Source organism: Apteryx mantelli, chromosome 16 (genome assembly GCF_036417845.1).
Source record: "Apteryx mantelli isolate bAptMan1 chromosome 16, bAptMan1.hap1, whole genome shotgun sequence".
Taxonomy (NCBI): Eukaryota; Metazoa; Chordata; class Aves; order Apterygiformes; family Apterygidae; genus Apteryx; species Apteryx mantelli.
Window position 1 is genome coordinate 16,518,548 of NC_089993.1, and position 22,871 is coordinate 16,541,418.

At 45.0% G+C, this 22,871-nt stretch overlaps 2 protein-coding genes across 8 annotated transcripts in view; both read right to left on the reverse strand.

Annotated features, from left to right (window-relative positions):
* Nucleotides 1–17,418, reverse strand: part of TTYH3 (tweety family member 3) — an 82,642-nt gene extending 65,224 nt beyond the window's left edge. For all 4 annotated transcript variants that reach the window (XM_067306070.1, XM_067306072.1, XM_067306069.1 and 1 more), the window contains exon 1: nt 17,150–17,418. In XM_067306070.1, the coding sequence (XP_067162171.1) occupies nt 17,150–17,272 (123 nt within the window). In that variant the 5' untranslated portion in view covers nt 17,273–17,418. The remainder of the gene's footprint in view (nt 1–17,149) is intronic.
* A 1,803-nt stretch (nt 17,419–19,221) lies between these two features.
* The window catches only part of IQCE (IQ motif containing E), a 34,061-nt gene continuing 30,411 nt past the window's right edge, over nt 19,222–22,871 (reverse strand). For 2 of the 4 annotated variants that reach the window (XR_010885865.1, XR_010885863.1), the window contains 2 exons: nt 22,055–22,140; nt 19,223–21,490 (listed from right to left, as the gene is read on the reverse strand). The gene's annotated coding sequence lies outside the window, so the exon portion shown is untranslated. Of the gene's footprint in view, nt 21,491–22,054; nt 22,141–22,871 lie in introns of all 4 variants that reach the window. The other 2 variants (XR_010885864.1, XR_010885866.1) reach the window with 2 other exon arrangements.

A 22,871-nucleotide genomic window follows, 5' to 3' on the forward strand; every position in this document is an offset into this window, starting at 1 on the left:
CAGGGCTGCCACCAGACCCTCATTCTGAAGTTAAAGGTTCCCCCACGCTGAATGCGGGAATACATGGCATCTCCCTACTCCTAGCCTCAGCACCTCTTCTGGCTGTTGCGGTTCCTGAAACGCATTTTCATCACAGAGCAGTACCAGAATTTTGTGCTCAGTTACTTACGTCCTATAACCACCAGCTACTCCCCCCTTGCTTATATTTCTTTTACCATCTTTCAGTTCACTGCTGCGGCTGAATGGCCTTTCAGCTAGTTATCATCTGACTGATGAATCACTTTCTTTAGCCTTAGACTAACCTTCAGTGTTAATACCTATATTTCTCTTCACAGCTTACTTGGTGCTTCAGAAGAGCTGTTTTCAAGTGCGAAGTAACTCGTTACCTGTGCAGATCAGTGGTTTGCTAATTCAGAACAAAGTAGGGTTCACAAGTCTCTAATCAAAAATCCTCCAGTCTGTTTATGAATTCTTATATAAAAATGCCACAGAAGGGAGCCAGGCGGATTTTTTTTGCATTTGAAAGTTGCATATGTATTTTTAAGCTCTAGTTGGTTCTCAGGTTGCACCAGGCATTCAACTTAAACTTAAAATACCTGAAAATTAAGATCCACCCTCCCCTATACGCAATTCTTCTATCCACTCCTTATTGGCAGGTGCTTTAAGCCACATCTGTGAACTTACTTTCAGAGAGCAGCCTAATCAAGGAACACAGAGAAGCAAAAGCTATAAGCTCTGGTATAAGACTGATAGTATCTTACTGAAGCTTATTCTCTAATCAAGTGGGGCTTGCAGACCCCACTAACAACAGCACCAGCTGTGAAAATGCATCCATTAGAGATTCTCTGAAGCTAAAAAAAGACAGCTATGCCCTCCTTAGCCCTATCACCTCTTTCATATTAACACTAGTGACTGTGACCCCTTGCCACAAACTCAGATCAGCTCACTAAACACCACCAACAAGAAAATTAGTTTTGGCAGCAATACAGAATTAGATCTGTTTAGACCAACTGCATTAGATTAGTAGGGAACATTATCTTACTCCCAACCCATACCGAAAACTGGATTTTTGACGTGATACTTTTCAAAGCACTCATGGGCTGGCAGCCTTTGCCTGGAATTCTTCCTCCTTTTGGCAGGTGTTAATACTTCTGGAAAGAGCCAAGCAGTACTTTTGAGGCACTGAAACCACTGAACAATTTGTTACGTCACCTGAACATTGCAAAAAGTGAGAGTAAATCTCTAGAAGGAAGTTTTGAGGAGCCTCAAGATAAGATCCCCTGAAGCAACACAACTGGTATCTGCAATAACTCTCCTATCTTCATGGAGCTTTTTATTGAATGAAAGCAAGTGGTGCATAAACGGCAGAACAAAAGAGCTGGGAATCTGCTCACGCACTCTTACAAAGCAAAGTTACTGTTCTCACTCTATACAGCATAAAACCCATCGTGAGGCCGCTGGCAATAACTGTGAGTGAAGCAGCTCTCCCTTTATGGGCCTGCCAAGAAACTCACAGCACATCCTGAGCCTTTGCTGCAGAGGGGGCTAAAAAGAGAGAAGCTCTTGATTTTCCTTCTTCCTCCCATCATCTTCAACAACAACAAAAGAGCCAACTAACAATCCTACTAAGAAGAGAAAGCAAGCTTGTGCGTGTTTTGAGAAAGTATTTTAACTTAACTCTAAGGACAGTATTAGCAGAAAATGAAATAAGTGCTTTATAACAAACTAAGCTTAGCCTCTCCAGATGGGGGGCAGGAAGAGGTTCATGGAAGCGGAGCAAAAGAGGGAAGGAAGGAAAGGGGGGGGGGTGGGGGGAATGGCTAGAACATGTCCCTGGTGCCTTCAAGGTTTTATCACATTAGTGAGAAAAGACAGTCTGCAGAATTCACACCTTGAGATCAGCAACAGGCTCTTTGCAGGGTTTACCTTGGCTAGCTAACCACAAAGATTCACCTTCTTAAGGCCTTATTATAATAGTTTAAGGACACATCTCATGCACACACACTTGTATGCCCTTCTTCCTCCCCTGTTCTCCCAGTGACAAGGCCCCTAGATGCCACCCAGCTTTCCAAGCAGAATGATCTCTGCACGTACATCACTCTGTATTTACCCTTCTTTGCTCTACTTTAGTGAGGATATTTACATGGGGGGGTTTTACTTTCTTAAGTTCTGTGCCCTTCATCCTTACCAGGCACCAAAATCCTGTTTATGACATGCTGGTGGCTATGGAAGTGATTATATTGTCACAAAATTATACCTTCAGGTGGGAAACATGTAAGTGAAGGAACCAGTACACTTAAAGAACTGATGGTGCAATCCCCATGTAATGACTAGGAGCTTTAACAGCAGCTTCCAGAAGCAGAATCTGACCAGGAGGAACGGCATGGCATCCAAATGTTTTCACTTAGTTTTCTCCTAAAAATCAGATGTAGCATTTTCATACCACTGGCTCTCACTGTTTAATTTTGGAGAGTATCCTAGAGTTGAATAGTACAGTGCCATCTTCCTAGGATCCTGAAAATTCTTCTGTACTCTAAACACTATCTCCTTAGTCCAGTCCAAAGATCAGGGCAAAGGAAGTGACATGACCGTATAACCAAGCTCCATGTCTTTAACTACCCTTTTGTAGATTACTGTCTTCTACAGAGCAAGGATTCAGAGAGCAGAAGCAAGAGAGTCAGTCTCAGATCTGACACACTCGGTGAAATGCATGACTAACCCAGCCTGAGCTATCAGAGCAGGAAAGAGGACGTGCCTTGACTACATAACTCCACTGGAAGTTTATTTACCAGGGGACACAAAGACAGGGGTTATCAAGGTGCTGGCTGGAAATTAAATACATCGCAGCCATGAGCACAGCATAAACAGGTCCTGTTTCTTGCAAGCAGCTGGGAACCAAACAAGACACTTTCTTACCTACAGAGATCTCTCTCAGGGGCACTGGAGGAGCTTAGACCTCTAATGTCAGGATTGCACAGGGTGCAAGTACCCTGACTACAGCATCGATGCTACCATGCTCCAGCCAGCACCCTGCCCTCAAGTGACTGGTGTGCCTCTGAACTGCAGTCAGACTAGAGAACAGCATTAGCCCTCATGAGCCTTATCCAGATCAGAGGATCAAGAAGCCATTTCAGAAATGCTGTAGTAGAACCCAGAGATGCTCACATGATCCAAAACACAGCTGCAAAAGAAACAAGATTCTTATTCCAGTATAGTCAACGTTTTGACTAAAAATACATACATATATAAATAGCTTGAAGTTAACATCAAACTTTGGGGCATTTGATATTACCTTCCTGAAGCATTAGAACAGCGCCGCAGTTTGGTTTCACACGTTTGTTCTCAGTGATAAATACTTTTGTTAGAGCTAAAGCTGAAGGCTACACTGCAGTTTCCACGCCGGTGCTAAGAGCTCTAATGCTCTCAGCCCTTTCTACAGTTAGCTTAAGTCCATTACACATGGAAGAGAGACTGTGCACTGAGCAAGCTCTGACAGTGCAGCTACAGACAAAATACTCAGGATCTCTATTTTTCCAGTAGAACTGACCAGTAATTCATCAGAAGGCAATAGAGAGTCAAACACCAGTTGAGTGCATCCCCAGAAGCGAGTGTTGTATGACCTGAGAAGAGTTTTAGTATCAAAGATGTGGTGGTGTATGTGTTTGTGGTTAGCAAATAAAGAACAAAACAGTCAGTGGTTTTGGTTTAAACGTACAGATGTTAGAAAGAAAGCTCAATATTCACAGAGTCAAAGCAGCAAATTTCATTTCAGAAGGGAAAAGAAATAGACATACCTGGTTTGACCTCAGTGTTCAAGGACTATCCTTAAAACTGGCTCTCTCTTAGGAACTTTAATTTATTGCATCAGGTAATCAAGATTACTCTCAGCTAACCCAACACAAATTAACCAGACATTGTAATTAAGGAAGTGATCAAAGTCCTGCCCACAGGTTATACCTGCAGAACTACATTTCACCTGTTTCAAGGCAGTGGCATATCCAACATGAGGCGCATCACCTCCAAGACTAAAGCTTAGCTGACATCAGCAGAACATGATTCAGATCTGCCCACCAAATGAAGTTGGCTCTGTAGTCCTCTTTGCCACTGGGAGCACATTAACACATGGGCCAATCACAGGCAGAAGATACAACAGCTAGCAAATAGTTATTAGATGTATTTAGGAGCAGTCTTAAGATAAGCAGCAGCCTTCGGGATCAATGCTTTCTTGGGAGCAAAATTAACAGCAATGAAATACCACGGCAGTCAATTCACTCAATTTTAATAGATGCAAAAAAAAAAAAAACAAAAACCAAAAACGATACAAACACCAAAAAGGAGGAAAAGGCACAGGAATGAGACGTGCATGTGACCCAGCAGGCAATTCCCTCAGTAACAATTTCAGTCTTAAGACAGGAGTACAGGGACAAGAAGAATTAACATGCCAGTGGGGGTTAGGGTAACAAAATCCCCATACCTTGCTTCTCTCATCATCTTCTGCTGGGAGAGGGGGAAGTTCACAGCTTGTCCCTTCCTCCCATAGCCTTTACATTGCCTGAGGCTAAAGCTAAGCAGCACTAATAAAAAACAGCAGAGCTACAGTAAAATGTCCAACCTTGTTATTTACACCTCAGCAGAATGCTCCCAGCAGCAACTATCACTTACACTGCTTCTCTAAGAGCTGCCTGCTAAAACACAGGCACTGGAAGCATGTCTTAGATCACCACTTGTCCATGCCGAGAACCTTGTCAGAGGGACAGGACATATTTTATATTCATCACCTACAGTTTATCCTTTAATATTTAAGTGTTTAAAATGCTTTTGAAGAGCCTGTGTTTGAAGTGATTTTAACTTGCAACAGGTCAAGCTGAAAAAGCTCAAAAAAAAAAAAAAAAAAAGTCTGCAGTGATCAAGAGCTTCACTGCTAAGCCTGTTAAAGCACTAAACCTGCCCAGAATCCAGTCTTAAAGGCCAACCAAGAATTTTACCCGTCTCTACTTTTTCATACCTATCAGAATGAGAGGCTGTTATTTCAACCTTGTAAATTTGTTGCTTCCGTTAATTTGTCTAATCAAATGATTCAGCATCTTTTGCCCAACCCCTAAGAATTTTGCTACATATATAAGGAATGGCCAGTGCTCTGAAAAAGTCCACCTTGGAGACCAGGGACCGAGGCCTGTCCCACTGGAGCCTTATGTGCTACTCCGTGTTGTAAATTGACAATACCTCAGACTTGGCAGGGGGAGGAAGAGAAGGACAAACAGAAAACAGGTCATATTTTAAAATACCAAAAGGCACATAGAAAGTGTTTGGCAGTCTATTTTTAAAATAGCACTCTCATCCAAAGTAAGGACTTCTGTTAAGCAACAGAAGTGTCAAGGAAATCATTTCATCCTCACTGGATGTGCTACGCTTTTCACCAAATTCAGACAAAAAAAACCCAAAACACAGATGATCCATTTTTTCCTGCCACCTACTATAATTGAAATGGTTTCCCTCTTATTAAGGGAGCGTGAACATTAATACTTGCCATTATGAATAGAAATGTCTAATCTAGTCATGTGTGGGAACTCCCATTTACTGAAGTCCAAAGCGTTCAGTCTAACCTTACTCAACTTCAAATCCTAACAGAGAAAGCAAGCCTACCTTTTTAATCGAATCTGTCTAAGCAGACCCACAGTCAGCTATCTCTATCCCTAGCCTTCTGCTGGGTCTGTGCCTCTCCGTATTGCTTGCGCTTGACAACCTGTCAGACCAAAGCTAAATGGTGACATGATTTCAGGGTCCACCACTGCATTCACAGTGATAGTTACTATAACTAGAGTTGCAATAGCGTAGAAATAATAGGTCCTTCCCTGAAGTCCTTCTAGCCGTCTCTAGTTCTCCTTCTCAAAAAGATAATGGTACAAGCATTTAACAATACCAGAAGTAACAAAAACTTCTCTCATAAGACATTAGCCATCTGTTGCTGAGGGTCACTCACACAAATTAGTTCCAAAAATTACTTTCCTTCTTCTTCCAGAAATAAGAAGTGATTACAAAATAATGGAGGTTTACTATTGATTTTTTCCCCCCAGAAGACTCAAAAAAGGACCCGGTACTTTTTGTTGCCAAACGGTCAGTCATTCCTTAACCTCCAAACACCAAAGTGAGTATTGTTTGCAAAGCTAGCAACTGCACACGTTACATTCTTATCCCAAAAGTAAAATTCCAAAAGGTGCTAAAGTTTTAAGGGAAGATATTTATATAAGATTTGATTAGACTCTCCCTTCCTTCTGTTTCTCCCCACCCATAAATCCATACTTGCAACTGTGCAGATTTCAAAGCTACCTGGTGATCCCACCTCCCAGGCAAATGTTATAAGCAGGACACTCCACCCTTTCCTCTTAGTTCAACACTAAGATTCATCCAGAGGTCAGGCACCAAGCACTCTCAGCCACTTCCTTCATTTCTATACACTTCCATGTTCTTCACCAAAAACCAAACTGAGTAAGGACTCGCCATATATGCATTTGGGGGAGGAAAAAAGAAATAATAATAACTGATGCAGCATAACTTATTACAACTGCAAACATGCCTAGGCCCTGACAATTACAAGCCCATAGCCCAGGGCGTCATTAAGGAAGGAATGAATTAGTGAGTTTTACCAAAGGCTTTCAAGCCACCATTACAATTCTCAACCAGCAGCAGGACACTTGAAGGACAGCGCGAGCAGGATCGAGCACAGAGAGGGGGACAAACCACCCCCAGCTGATGTCCCCCATCACGTTCCTCTCCAACATGTCACTGTCATTCAGGTCCCTGCCAGTCAGATCAAACCCAGCAGGAAAACACCCGGGCCTTTTGGACAGCTGAATACAAAATAGCTTCCTGAAGCGGTCACAAAGCGCACACCAGCCTCTGAATACCGAGAGGCAGTGAGACAGGGAGCGGGAGACGCTCGGAGCGCTGACTCCACCACTTTCATTCATTCGGTGCCCCAGCCCCCCCCACGTAACAATTACAGCTCGGGCTCAGGCTCCCAAGGAGGCAGAAATTGAAAACACGTTTTCATTGAAGCACAGCTTGAATTTCATGAATTCCATTACTCTCAACTTTCTCAGCATTTCCTGGAGTGAATACTGTAAAATAGGGGAGGGAGGGGGGCAGCAGGCAAGACAGCAGTCACATACCACCCCTTGACTATGCCTGTCGGAATAAAGTATACAGAGGCACTTTCAGCAAGGTAACAACATAAGGATGGACTATTCCTAAGCTGAATAAAATAAGCATATGTTAGTTCAACATAAGTTTAGAGAGAAAGGAAAGTATCACAGGGAGACTGCCAGAGGCTTCAGAACAGTAAGATCATCTGGTACAACTAGCACTTAAGTAACAGGGTTACTGGCACAGTCCAGATGCAAAGTGCTAAAATTTCAGCAACGAAACAGACAGCATCTCTCCAGCAAACTGAAAAATCCTGGCTTTTTTTAGATGTTACAGCAAGTACCAAAACCGTACCAGTTTCTCAGCTACAGTCAACAGCCTCACAAGTAATTTGAGGACACAGTCTAACTGCAAGGGGGAAGGAAAAAAAAAAAAGTCTCAAGAAAAGAGCTTAAAGCATGGTGAGCTCATACTCCGCCACTTATATTATTCAGACATGTACTATTCAAGTCTGATGCAATTACAATTAATTAGCACAGAAAGTAGGTAGCACCAAGGAACGGGTCATTTTTTTTCCACATGCACAGTTGTAGCCCAGTACACTTTGAGATTATTAGAAGTTTGCTAATTTAACACCCTGTGGATAGCTTTGATACTATTATCAATATTCTTAATAGTTCTTTCACATACCGTCTCTTCCCCCTCCCACAACTCGGGCCTTAACTTAAGGAGCATTACATCATTCACGACACTGAGTCTTCCTTGTAACAGACACTATTATGCAACTGAAGTGCCTCCATTTGGGTTTTAGAGTTATTTTGAATTTCAGAGTTGAATAGAAGGCTTGTTTAAATTCTCTGCATGAACAGCAGCATTTTATAGACTGAAAAGGGTGTCCATGCACAGACACCAACACTGGCATAACAACACATCTGAATGTGTTATACGTTTGTGAAACATCCATTCCCCACATTCCAGGTTCCTCTTGTCCAGGAACAAGTCCTACATTGTTAGGACCGATCAGCAATATCTTTCATCCCTAATTTCACACCACAAAGGACTTTCACGCATATGCACGTGTGGCGCCAATCTGAGATGCATTAGCCAGAATAAGCATTTAGCACTAACCAGTGAAATCACAAATCGGAACATGCAGCTCCAGTTAAATAAGGGTGAAAGGCAGCAGATGGGGGGGATCAGCTCTTTTCCCACAACAGGTCTCAGTGCTGATCTTACTATTGAAAAAAAATGCTCAAGTTTGTTAAAAAAACAAGTTAAAAGAAGCTTGGCACACACTGTACCTGCTGAAGCTAGCAACCTGATAATCATGTGAAAGCAGACATTATTCTCAGTGCTATCACCATATCCAAGTGCTTGCAGAAGGGAACTGGTACAAGTACCTTGACCGAGTTACTCCAACTATTGTATCCACATATTGCACGCTAACCTACTTTTTTTTTTTTTTGGCAAGAGAATAGCCTTGCAACCTCAAGCACACTGATGATCATTTTACAAGAACGTGCGCATTTTTGGCTCACCAAACCCTAAAGCTCACAATTATAAGAAATGTCTCAAAGAAAAGTGGCTTGTGACCCAGAAATCTAAGAAAAAAAGAAACAAAAACTTAAAAGTTTGAAATTAAGAGCTTTGTGGCATGGAAGTGCACTGAGTTTGTTCTTTCTTAGTTCATCTCACGTGCAATATATACATACATCTAGATATATAGATATAAATAAAGCATCAGCATGATGCTGCCCCCACAATCACTACTCACAAGATACTTGAAGACCCTTTCACCATGCAGCAACAGTCATTTCTGAAATTTTGGGATAAATGTAACCAGTTTCTAATTTTTTTTTTACTACTGTCATACAATTCATTGTCTCTGCCCCTCCCTGAAGTGAATGGAGGCGGAAGGGGAAGACTTTCTCAGTGATGACTTTTTTTTTCCCCTCCCCTTCTTTTAAAAGGTCATTTGAGTGCATCCCCAGAACTGAAAAAAATCACCATCTTCTAGCTAAAATGAAGAACTGGTAGGATGACATACCCAGAAAGCACAGAATGCCTTGCTGAAAGGGAAGTAAGGTTTATTGAGGGCTTTCAGTTTTGGGTTTTTTTTTTTTCCAGGAGAGGTTTGGGGTTTTTTTCTTTTTTCTGGCAAGCATGTGCGCTAAAGAAGAGGAGATTTGAGACAACTCTCCAGCATAAGACTCAACTCCAAATACTTGGCATCAATGTCTCAAAAGTGAGAATTAGTTTAAAAAGTTTAGTACAGAAGGCAATCCTGATATATTCCAAAGTTACTCAAGTCTCATTTGAGCAAAGAAATTCACAGACATCACATCCCTTCCCCCAGCTATGGGAACTTCATTCAGTTGAAAACAAGCCAAGTTCTCCTGCCCACTCAAGGGGAATGGGAAATCTCAACAGAACTGGTGGAAAGTTTACTACTAAAAGATAAAACAGAAACAAGAGGAGAACTGACAGCCATCAAGAGCTTAGTTACAAGCGAGATGCTGACTCCCCTCCACCTCACATAAATTAACAGTGAGCACCATCTTGCTCAGTGTGTGCCTGCAGCCACTGAAGCTTATTTACTCGATAGCTAAGAATGCAAAAGAACGACTTCAGGAGACAAGTTAACCATCACTGCTTAGTCTGCAGGGTACAAACCCTCATGGGTACAGAAGGGACCCCACAAAGGAGTCACAGAGTTGACCGTGCAAGCTCTATCACGATCCACTCTTACCACATCAACACACATAGCACGAAGCATCTGAACCTCATCCTTTCCATAAATAAGTAAGTGGGTGGTTGGGAGGTGGTGGAAGAGGTGCAAAGTTAGCCTTGTTGTGCAAGAAGATGATGCCAAAGGACTGGAGAGTGATTGTCCACACTACTGTCTCCCGAAGACACACATATGTCAAGAAACATGATGTGACAAATCCCTCAAACTTTCCTCTATCTCATTCTCATTAGATGGATTTTGTTTGCAGGTCAAAAAAGAAACCTAATTCCAACACAAGTAAGAGATCAAGAGTACGGTTTGTGTACAGCTCCTTAATCCACATTCAAAACCTTGGGATTAAGTCAAAGGAAAGCACCTGACTTTCCATCCTTAATCTCCGGAGTCATGCAAGAGGGATATAGACTGCTTAGTGAGAATTTCTCACTTTCTCTAATAAATAAATAAATAAATAAAACACAAAAAAAATTGTTCTATTGGGTCAATGTTTAACCAAAGGCTTTTTGTTAACTTTAAGAGCATGGATTTTTCCTCCTCTAATAAAAATAAAATAAAAAGCATCAAGAATCCAGAAAAAAAGGGGAAAGATGAAGCAAGACTGGACAGATTTGTCTTGGTCCTATTCAGTCTTTTTCCAGAACACCAGTGATCTGGCTTTGCAGTTAGACACCAAGATAAACTTCTTCCTAAGTAGCTATACCATTTTGGTGGCAAACCGAGGTTAGAGACCCCCCATCTTAGTCTTCAGTTCCTGCTTAGCATCCCCTTCTCCAAAGCAAAGGCAAAATACAACATTCTTGAATGTCATCTTCTCCAAACCAATAAGCACTTGAGTGCATACTTGTAGGTGCAACATATAGGCAACATTCACAGGAGGTGGATGCATTATCCAAGATTTGTTAGTACTTAAAGACAGACCAGGAGACAAGGCTTGTAGAAGAGTAGATTTTTAAGAGGACAAATGGTTTCTGCTGGTTTCAGCAGAAGAGACAAGATGCCAGTGGCTGGCCATCACCTGATTAGATAAACACTTTTAACTCTGATTCTACTATTCCAGCTAAGACCAGCATGATACCTTCCAAGCATCGTATGCTGTGAGAAGGTCTCCTGAGACCAGAGAGCTCAGCAGACCTGGCAAAAGCATCTTCTCTGTGAAGGATTAATACTTCCAATATTCTACCCAAATGAAAGGAGCATGGTCTACATCTGTGCACACTCATTTGCATCTTCTTCCCTCCTCCCCCCACAACACATTTCATATTCCTCCAAGTCATCTTTTAGCCCTTTGAGTGTATTTTGATCTGCTAAAATCATACATTCAGAAAAATTGCTCTTCTGACTAGAGTAAGGTAATCTACAGTCAGGGTTTCCAGAAACTGTCAATTCTCAGGAGACCATCCGAAAACGCAGTCCAGCATGGGTCAGCAAAATAGTAAGGCTGTAGACAGAAAACTGGCAAAGGTTGACTTTCTTCCTGTCTGTATACCATATGCTGCCACATGACTGCATGTATGGTCCACAGAAACCCTTACATGTCTTGCTTTGGTAAACCAACCATCAAAAAACGTCTTAATTCTACATTTTTGGTTATTCATTATGCTATACTTCCCTAATATACGCTCTTCCAGATCAAACACGGAGTAGAGGATTCAGACTATAGCACCAATTTGCCGATAAGAGGTATTACATGATTACTCATGTAACCAAGACTGATGAGGAAAGGGAGGAAGGGATTTACCATCAGTTCTTAAAAACCTAAAAGCAATTTCAATTTAATTAAAAAAACATTGGATTCTACTAACCAGGGTCACCTGACCTTTATGGAAATATGAACAAACTAGTGCTACAGCAGGATAGCTGATCAGGCCTGGGAAATGGTCCATCTATTCCTGAAAGAAAACTTCAGTCTAACCCCCTCTAAGAAAGGCACATTACACTCTGACTTGGAGCCAACGAGACAAGAACACGTCATCTAACTTTACTAATACACATGTTTCCAATTTACAGAACGGCTCTTGGTTTCAGAGTTGAAATAAGACGCCAGTACAGTAGAGGAAGTTCTAAAACAATCTCTCTAATCCAAGTTTTTTGGCAGTTTAGTCTCCATCATGTTTCTCCAGCCAAAAAATACTTCCAAAGACGACATTAGCTGTTACGTGTAGGGAAACAGCCTCACAGAGCCAGCAAGTACCTGACAGAATCAATTCCTTGCTGAACCTTTGCCTATAGTTTCAAACACACATGCCTTAGATTAAAGTCTGCAAGTCAAAGGAAGAAAGCATCATTGGGCTTACACAGCACCTAGCAAGCCCTTCGCTGCTGGATTCCCTATAGCACACACACGTCAGTAGGAAAACAATATTACAGCCTGAAAGCACTGACAGATGTATGAAAGGAAACTCCTGGGCAACAACACTAGAGAGACCATCCCAAAAACCAAGGACTACAGCACACCCCCGTTCTTATCGTTGTTTCCTTTAGTGTGGCTCTGCATCTTAATTGGTGTGAATCAATCACCAAGCCTTTTTCAAAGCACATATGGTTGCCGTTGCATCTATATCTGTGCATTATCAACTCTAACTCTCACAGAAAAAGCACTAGGGTGATGCAGAGATGAGTCTCAGAGGCGTGCTGGAGGATTTTGCTTTATTCTGGCCAAATTCACGCAGAATCCATGTATTTACATAGATTCAGCTAGACTTTGCCATTTTTCAGCAATTAAGAAAAAAACAGAAATTCAAGTCAAGATACTTGGTAGCTTAGCTTTTACAGCCTCTTTTGTTCTTCACTGTTTAAGTACACTCAAGCCTCATGGTGTGCTGAGAGCTACAACAAAGCATTGTAGTTTCCTTTTCTGGCAGGACTAAAGATACCCTGTCTCAGACAGATATCCCATTACCTCTTGATGTACTGGATTACAAAGCTACTCAGTTTTTCTGGTCCTTTCTAGCAGGTAACGTGCACACCTCCTCAAGGCTCTTAACCAACTCTGCCCTCAGAACTAAAGCTAATTCAGTGCTATGCAACCAATTAATTTACAAATAGATGTCTTTGCACTACTAAACAGATTAAATTAGCGGCAACAGCACAGTTTCAGAACCACCTTACTGTTCTGTTTAACTGAACTGAAAAGTAAATGGACAGTACTGGTATGATAACCAATATTTATTTGTTCAGCAGCAAAAGGCAGAGAAACCAGAATTGGTATTAGCATCATGCTGTCAGAAGTAACACAGGCTTTGCTCCATTTTTACATTCCCTTCACTCCAGAGTTTGTGACTCACTACACAATGAAAAGGCTTTGCAGAGCACTGCAGTATGACTCAGATGAGAGTACAGCTAGAACAAAACTGTTCATATCAAGATATCTTCAATCCCAATGATTCACGAGAGGGTGAAGAAAAAAACTGGTCTGACAACACCTTCTGCAGGGATGACTCTATGGGGTAAGTCCTTCGAGCAGCACGTGGAAACCAGGACACAAAGGCAGCTCTAAAGGGACTCTGTTCATCAGTATGCCTACCCCACTGGAGAAGAGGGATCACAACCTCAGCTCATTTTTCACTAAAGCTCATCTCCTTTCCCCCAAACAAGCACACAACTAGTTGTACTGATGTCCACAGTTTGTCATGATGACTGAAGTGGAGCACTTAAAGGAAGGGTATATGCATACATTTTTAAATAACCTAGTCCACATAGGAGGATCTCCTCCAGACTTGGGATTAGGTTAGAGCACTGTGCACAAAAGACAGGTAGTAGAAGAAAACAGGAATTAAATAATACTTAGAGATAGTGTTTCAGAGACTGATTCAGGTGAAGAAGGTACATGGTTGAAGCCTGTGGCTGCATCAATCTCAGCCTTTGGCACAACATTGCCACGAGTATTTCTCATGGTCTCAGACAAAAGGAGGAAGCCCCTGTTGGTTGGTACACAATGGACACAGCTGCCTTGAGACAGGCAGGCGCACAGTGGGTGTCCCTCCTGCTCTGAAGGAAGGGACAATATGGGACAGAACACTGTAACTGGTTGTTAGATCTGTGCTAACAGATATGCCCCATCATCCAGGGTCCCAGAAGACACAACAAAGACCTAGACTTCAAAGATAGGCAGTATGTGCTTATCTATGAGCTACACAAGCTTCAGAGAGGTTTCAGGGGACAATAGCTTGTCTGCTGCTTCAGTGGAATAGAGGCTTGCGCATTAGAATAATCCTTAATAGGAAGGGGTAGAAAGCCTATTATATCAGCAAGCCTGCTCACCTGCAAAAGCATGTGGCGCTTCCACAAATGACAAAAACATTCAAATCCAAGCCACCATTCCATATTTCATTAAAATGGGATGTTCAAAGGATGCACAAGTTCAAAGGCTATCATCAAAACACGAGGACAAAAAAAAAATAAAAATAAAGCAGGTCTTAACCAAGAGGTCACTAAAGAAACAGTGTGGTGAAGAAAGCAATGTCTTCCCTTGGTCATGGGTTGGGACATCTTTTCTAGAGAATCAGTGAAGAATCAGGAAGGACATGTTGCTTCCTTCCTCATAACAAACCAGGACCAGAACGGACGCTGAGCCCTGCTGTTCGCTTATTCATGACAACAGTCTAGTTACTCTATGATTTGAAGTCATGGAGACTTAAAGGTATTTTCAGTTTAGTAAAGGTAATCCTTGCTTACTACAGCTAGGGACAGTCTGTCCTTTCCCATCTCTATAAAGCCCCAGTTAGCATCCCCCCCTACTGACCTCTGCTTAGCCATGGGAGAACTCAGATACATCATGCAGCATGACAGCTTGTACTTTGATACTATGGTATCAATCACTAATCAGAAAGAAAAGAAGGAAAAGAAGAGCAAAGGCTGCAAACAGAGTAAGAGATGCAAATTCATAATAAAGCTAATGGAAAAAAGCTAGAAGTCAAAGGCCTTCAGAACAATTTAAAGTACGAGAGAGCATTCAGCTTTACTATTTCAACTCCTGGATTAGGTTTTCATGTTTCATTGCATTGGAATTCATCTGTGTGGCTACAAACTCGAGTCGCAACTCCCAGAAACACAGCAGCCTTGTTATATAACCAACAATGAGCACACTACCGATAAAACCGAATGCATTAGTGGCGCCTATTTGCTATCCCTAGCCAAGGCTGAAACCAGCAAAGCTGCTATTCAAATCTGTCTCTTGAAGGCAGACACTTCAGTAATCCAGACATTCAGTTTTGGATTTGATAAGACATTTTCTTTCGAGCGAATGTTAAGACTTAAAAAGCCATCTACTGCTGTGCAAGAAGTCCTTAATATCACCAAGCAAGGGGAAGCAACTACACAGGAGGAGAACAACAGAAGGCTTTAAGTCCCACTATGATTACTGCAGAAAACATTATCTGACAAATGAAGACAACCCCAGATGGTTGTGAGGAATGCTTTTAAGCAATTTAAGTGAGAAACTGTAGGATATCTGCTGTCCATCCAAAGGTTAACTAGCACTTGTTTCATGATAACATACTCTGAAGAACATCTTTTCATCAACTCTAACTTCTGATCTTTGATACCTCATATCCCTTGTTTTAAAGGCAACTACCCTCTGAGGTCATGGAAATACAGTTAAGCTGCTGTGCAGTATTATATCTGCATGCCTCTCTTGAAACTTCAATCCAAGGGAACTTAAACAAGTGAAGCAATGGAAGCCCAAAACATAAAAGTTAAGTCAAAAGTCTATTCTGTTTATTGGTTTAAAGAGTGTCTAACCACTGCTCTTTAAATATATCTCACACATTTTGCTCTAGCTTCAGCCTACAGAACTGTTCATGTGTTTAAAACAAAAAGTCAAAACATACTGCTTTCCAAAGTATTTCTAATACCTTTTGTTTCTAGGAAAAACGAGAACTGCCTGGATGCCCTAGCTTTTTTTTTTTTTTTTTTTTTGCGCATGTGGTAGGAGGCTGCATATATAGGGCACAGCAAGTATGTTCAGAAAAGCAAAATGGTGTTTTCAAAACCAGAGACTGTGGCAAAACGAGGCAGCAGAGTCACTGCAGCTCTGTTCCAAGATGACAGCAGAGAACACAGATGTTGGAGCACACAGATTCACTCCACAGTCATTTTAATTACCGGGCTAGCCGACCAAGCACAGGATACAGGCTAAGCAGCACAGGGAAAAAAAAAAAAAAAAGCAGCACACAAGTATTCTGCGAGCATCTTCTCATGCACTTGATTTTAACGTAGCTCACATGCACCAAGTCATCTGTTTTCTATCAGGCATGCAGTCGGCTTTGGAAAGGCACGCTCAGCGTCTCCCGAGTCCTGGCGGAGCAGATGCCGAGCGGCCGGATCCCCGAGCAGCCCGCGGTGGCCTGCGCCGTCTGCACAGCGGCAGCGCAGCCTCCGCCAGCGCCAAGCGCTTATTACACCGGGCCGGTGCCTTCAGGGGGGCAGCGGTTGGCAGCGGCGCGGGGCTGCAGGGGGGCCCCCACCTTCCCTTCCAGGGGCCGATTTCGCCTTCCCCTGCGGCGAGCGGGGGCCCCCGAGCAACCCCAAGGGGCTCCGGGCCCGCGCCGTCGGCGGGGCAGGACGGACCCCCTCCTGCCCCCGGCCCGGGCCCTGCCGGGGAGACCCCCGCACCGGGGAGGGGGCCCCCCGCCGCCACAGGGGGTAGGGGAGGCACCGCGCCTAGGGGCTAGAGCTGCCCCCAAAACAGGGCGCTGGGGGGGGGGGGAGGGGGTGATGCCCCCGCCACAGTCCCCAAAACTGAGGGGCACCGGGGGGCTGAGCTCCCACACGCGGGGGGAGCGTGAGTGTGGTAATACCCCCCCACACACAACCCTGTGTGTGCGTGTGAGAGACACTGTGGTAATACCCCCCCACACACACAACCCCTTGTGTATGTGTGTGAAAGTGTGGTAATACCCCCCCACGCATCACCTTGTGTATGTGTGTGAGAGTGTGGTAATACCCCCCCACACACACACACAGCCCCCTGTGTGCCCGTACGCATGGTAAGACCCCCACACAACCGTGGTGCGTGTGCGTGCAGCCTCCCTCCGCATCGCCCTAACCCCGAGACACCCCGGGGCCGTTACACAGACGCCGCGCGCGGAAGTGCCCCCAACACACGCCACCCCCGTAGCCCCGCTCGCCCCCAGGCGGGGCCCCCGCACCCCACGCCGCGGGCCCCAGGCACAGCGCAGACTCTTCCCCCCCCCCCCCAACCGCCACACGGAGCCCGCGCGGCACGGGAAGCGGGGCGGCCCGCGCCCGGCGGCGCCTCACCTGCTGGTACTCGGCGTCGTGCGGGCGGAAGTCGGCGGCGGTGAGCTCCCAGCGCAGGCTGAGGTGCGGCAGGCGGTGCAGCAGGCTCACCCACCAGGGCGGCGAGTAGCTGACGCCCGCCATGCCCGCCGCGCCGCGCCGCCTCCGCTCGCCTCACGCCGACCCGCCGCCGCCGCCGCCGGCCATGAGGCAGCGCCGCCGCCGCCCTCGCTCGCTCTTCACCTGCGCCCCGGCGGCGGCTCGCGGCCCCGCATGGCCGGCGCCCCCGACACCCGCCGCCCGCGCCGCTCGCTCCCTCTTTGTTCGCCGAGAGGCTCCGCCGCCGCCGCGCCTGGCGCCGCCCGCCCGCTCCCCATTGGCGCCGCCGCGGCCCGCCCCGCCTCCCCCCCCCCCCGCCGCCACCGCTGACACGAGCGCGCGCGGCCTCGGCCCGCGGGGCCCGGCCCTGCGTGTGCGAGTTTAGCGCCTGCCCGCGGCTCCTGGGGGTCGCGGCGCCCGCTGGGTCCCTGCTCTGCCGCCGCCCAGGCCAGGGCAGGTCCTGCCTCCCCGGCGTTGGGCCTGCGCCTACGCGGCGCTGGAAGGGCTTCGTCGCCGCACCAGGACCCGTGCAACGGCCTGGAGGATGCCACGGAGAAGCGCCGGGGAGCCCCGGCCGGCTGCCGTGCTGTCGCTGCGCGGGGGACCCACGCGTGCCCGTGAAGCAGCAGCCCCGCCGGCTGGCCTCCCGCGTCCCCGGCTGCCCCACGGCGAGCGGCGGCACCCCCGTCACGGCCACCCTGGGGCGGTGGCATGGCTGCTATAACTCACCCGGCATCACCGCGCTTCACCGAGGGTGAGAGTCCCGGCCAGCGGCATCCACCGGAGCCCGTTCTGCGCTACCGGCCCCCCAAAACACCCAAACCAGACCCAGCCGCCGGGGTTCTGCCTCCCGCGACTCGCTTCCCCGGCCCTTCGCACTCAAACGCGCCCGACTGACCGGAGAACCAGATGAGTTGATGCTCAGCCCCCACAAAGAAGTCACAATTCTCGTTTTTCCAAAAGGGGGAAATTCTGAGAAGTACTGAGGGGTCGAAAGATGCAAACAAGCTCCTCGTGTGATTTTCAAACACGCCTGATCTTCACTGATTTCCTGCAGACGTTAAGCGCTCCAAGTGCTTCATGTTTCACCGTCCTCCCTTCAGACAAAGATTTGGCCTCAACCTGAAGCCAACTAAATTGCATTATTAATTTCAATGCACTTGGAGTTGTTAGCTTGTTTTGTCGACCGCATAAATCAGAGCCGTGAATTAAACACCTAAGCATTTAAGCAAAAGCAGTCCATTACTGCATAACATAACAGAGCATGTGTTGTGCTCTCAGCAGAGCCACCCAGACATTATGACTTACCCAAGGATTATACTCCGACCAGCCTAGAAAATCCTTCCATTTTTTCTAAACAGAACAGAACCAAACTATTTTTAGTCCTAAAGGTAAACTGTATTGTTCCTATTGCAACTGAAATGCATAAAAATATTTGCTGTTTTCTATTAAAAGGCATGGATCAAATCATTTCATTCATGCTCTAAATACATAGTATAGTCTAGCACTAATACAAGAGTTCCTAAACTTTTCCCATCATACAGACCACGTTTTAGTATTTAGACCATCTCGTGGGCCTTCTGCCTCTCCGCACGGTCACGTGAGCCAGACTCTCCTCGCAGCAGCTCTGGGGCAGTGCACCTCAGCCACGGCTCATCTGAAAAGCTGGAAGTGCTTTAAGTATCATTTAATGCAGGCTGGAGTTGGAGGGGAAAAAAGGAACATCCGCATTCTAGCAGTCTTCAAGCAAACGTCTCCCAGGTCAACATCTGAGAATCCCTAATCTAATTAGCTCCATTTAGGATTAGAAACCATTAAAACCAGGCAAAGTTACAAAGTTTTGGAGTGCTGTGTATCCCATTTGTAAAACAAGGATAATACCAATGGCTTTTTTCTCTAAATGGTGGCAGGTGATTAGAAATACATCTCTTTTGCAGGTGAAGCTTTATTACTTTCCCCAAATGCAGCTAGGACTTTACCTTTTTGCACTGCCCTCACTGATATATTTTATAAATAAGGAAAGCAAAAAAGCTAAAAATGGTCTATTTAAAATATTAGGACCAAATAATATATAATATTTTTGCTGATGTTCTGAAATATAACATCGGCTTCAATAGCTTTTGACTAGGACGGGATTTTCATATGAGTATTATCAACATAGCTAAGAAGAAATCTTATCATTCACACATAGCATTAAGACACACGTCAGAGAGTTCACGGCCATGCAATATGCGAACAAGTACAAGATATACGAAGCTACGAGATACAAAAGCTCAACTCCCTCCTGCCTTCTGCAAGAAAAGTTCTCGTTTTTTTTCTGAAGGAGGACGGCACAACCGCAGCCAGTTTTATTTTGTTCCATTTTCCCCTTTCCCACAGTGCCAGCAAGGATGAGGACGAAATCCTCTTAAAACCAAACGATCTGACATATTTCACCTCCGGTTCAAACAACCTTAAGACAAGGAGCTGAGAGACCGCGCTCGGAGCGGGAGATCTCTCTGCGTAAGCCACTTCTGCCGCAGAGTTTGTGCAATTCGGCACATGCAATGCTCCAGGCTGGGGTCTGTCCCGCAGATGTTGCTGCTGCCGTGGGCCTTGGGGCAGAGAAACCCGGCAGGCTGCTGCGCCGGGACCGTTGTCAGCAATACGACGGACACAGAATGGAAGCAGATGCGGCCAGCGCTCAGCACTGAGATCTTGTTTGACAGCATCGATGTAAATCAAACTGAATAAAACGGTTTGGAAGAAATTACAGAAAAAGCTGGATGCTATTAAGTGGGGCTGGAAGCAGCAGAGTATCAGCACAGCAGTCTGAGGCTCCGTATGGGGGCCCCGAGTGGGAGCGGGACCAGCGCTCCGCAGCCCGAGCAGGGCTCGTGTACTTGCCTCTCGCACGTTCGTTTGCAGTGGAGAGAACGGGATAAAATTACAGTAAAGTCAGGATGAGGATTAGAAAGAAACCAAGTCATCAACAGTTTTAATCCCCCCAACATTTATTTATAATGCTGTGGAAGAATATAAAAATGAAGAATATAGTCAGCAACCTAGGAATAAAGGATAAACAACAGGAATTAGCACTAGCCGCCCTTTCCATGGAGGGCACTTCAGCCAGCAGTGTTTGCATTTCTTAGGTGTCTAGCGTCTCTCATTTGATCCTATTCAGGTAATTCTTGATTACATGACAACAAGACAGTTACCAAGGCTCTCATACTTCGATTACAGCAGCCTCTTTCCCTCCCTGCAGAAATAGATACTCTCTGTTTTGCCAAAGCAAAATGAACAAACAAGCCACTGCTGCGATATCCCAGGAATAAAGGCTAACAATAAATCACCCTTGCGTAGAAAGTAGTGCTACAGTCAACCAAAGCAAACTGCAAATGTCAGCTTGTTAGATGATAATCCCGCTGAAAAATAACCCTAAAAGCCATATTAGAGTTTGCTAACTTGCTTTGACATTGGCTTTGCTAAAGGATCACTGCACAAAACACACAGATGAGAGATGTCCAAAATTAAAGACAAGATAAAAAAGACTAGTTTAAACCTGCAAAATAAGGCAAAGGGCGATGCACCTCCCCCAAGACCATCTGACAGTCTGAAAAAACATTCCTAGAAAGGATACAGTTTTTCCACTCTTCTTGAGATTCTGACTTCAGACACCCCCACTGCTGATGTGATACGAGAGCACTTTTTGCTGTAGTAATCCCATACCCCTGGCTCTTCTGATTCACTGTGAGAATGCAGCAATTCAGACCTCAATATACTGTGAAGTTAGGAGTCTTCCCCTGACCGTCAGACCTTCTATGTGTTATGAAGGGCTTTAGCCAACAATACAGATTAAAACAAAAGGCAGCTTGGCACTCCAAGCGCCAGCAGGCGGATGGGTCACCCTCTTGAGGCTGGGGACTAAAGCGTGGGCAATCAGAGGGAGGTCAGTGCGAGCAACGCGTCTCAGCAGCGTTTCTGTAACAGCACCTCGGTCCCGCTTGCCTCTGCCACCCCAGAAACTCTACCCTAAAGTCAAGCTGTGCCTCCTTCCTGCTGAGCTGCACTGCAGCCCCCTTCTTCTCCCAGGGCTTCCGCTGTATCTTTTCGCTGAAAGTCAAAGGAAATAACAAATCCAGGGCTGCTCCCCGACCTCCTGCTGGTTAGCTCCGTCTCCAGCCTCCGCTCTTTCCAACGAAGCCACATCACCAAGGTTGTTCCCGACTGATTTCTCCTCTGAGGCTTTCCCTACCTTGATGGACTTCCCTTGTGTGGAGAAGGCTGCAGAAAGGAACGTGCGTTTTGGTCTTTATTACTTTCCTCTGAAGTCCTTATACGGACATTTGGGTGTAAACAAAAAATATGCACTCTCTAGCTGCGAGCAAGGCCAACGCGTAAAGCTTTAAGCAAACTCAAAGAAATTAAATGAAAAGGTTAATGCTGTCAATTCCTGTCCTGAGGCAATACTCTCTCTCATGTTCTACCACTCTTTTTATACTGCATGAAATCCAGGGAAATGGGTGGAAGATGTGGAAATCCTATTGCAAAAGCACCTGCCTGCTCCTTTCCTTTCCCCAGAGAGCTACACGCAGAACATTCTATTATTTAGTTAATTGCAAAGAAACAATTACAAAGGAACTTGGCAAATACGCTCTAATCACAGCAAGACCCATTGCAGTTCAGTAAGTTCAGCAAATTAGTGAATAAGTGAATATAAAAAGAAAAGAACAACACAGCTCACATTGCACTTTGTTCGTTTGTTTTGTCAGTCATAGTTTCTGTTTAATTATTTAAGATATTTCTTCATAACACTCTAGTACATTTTGTATAATAATGAAGGCTTACCAGCATGGATTTGCAATACTTGGCTATTAAATATCCGCTGAGAGGAGGATGAAAACTGCCAATTCCATGTGTAAATTATAGAGAGTCTGTTCAGGAAAAAATTCCAGGTTAGACAAATAGAAGACTCTGCCACAATTTGCATAAGATACAAATAAGGATTATTGCTAGATAATGACAATGTTAAGCTAATGTTTATGCAGAATGTTATAACTTTATTACAAGCATTTGTAGTCAATCCCTGTTTATTAAAAGCTATTCTAATGATCTATGCATATAACTAGAGGCCATTTAAATATAGCCTTTTTTACAGCCATACTGTAATCAGATGACAGTTTTCACAGTATTTCATTTCTCAACTCATATTACAGGAAAGGCTTTCAAGCTCCATTACCTTATCGAAGCGGAGCCTCATCTCCGCAGAACTGACGCACTGAGACGGGGCAGAGGAACGAGACCCAGGTGAGCTGCTGCCTTGCCCGCAGCGAGGGACACGAGGCAGCCCTTCGCAACGGGCACCATGTCCCTCCTCCCTTCCTGCCAGTCCATTTTGAGCATCAAGATTTTATGACACATCTGTTCAAACTAACAAGAGTAGAAGCCCTAGAGGGGCTTAGGTGGTACCCAGTGCTAAGCGGCTTTGAGGCACGCTGGCAAGAAATCCACCAAATAGTAGGGGAGCTGTTACGGTCTCAGCAACATCTTGAGAGGGGAAGTTTTGTTTATACAGAGCTCCAGTGAGTGGAGCAACATGAACACTTTCTTAGAGACCCAAAAAGATGTATGCACGCAAATGCTCTCAGATCTGAAAAAAGTAATT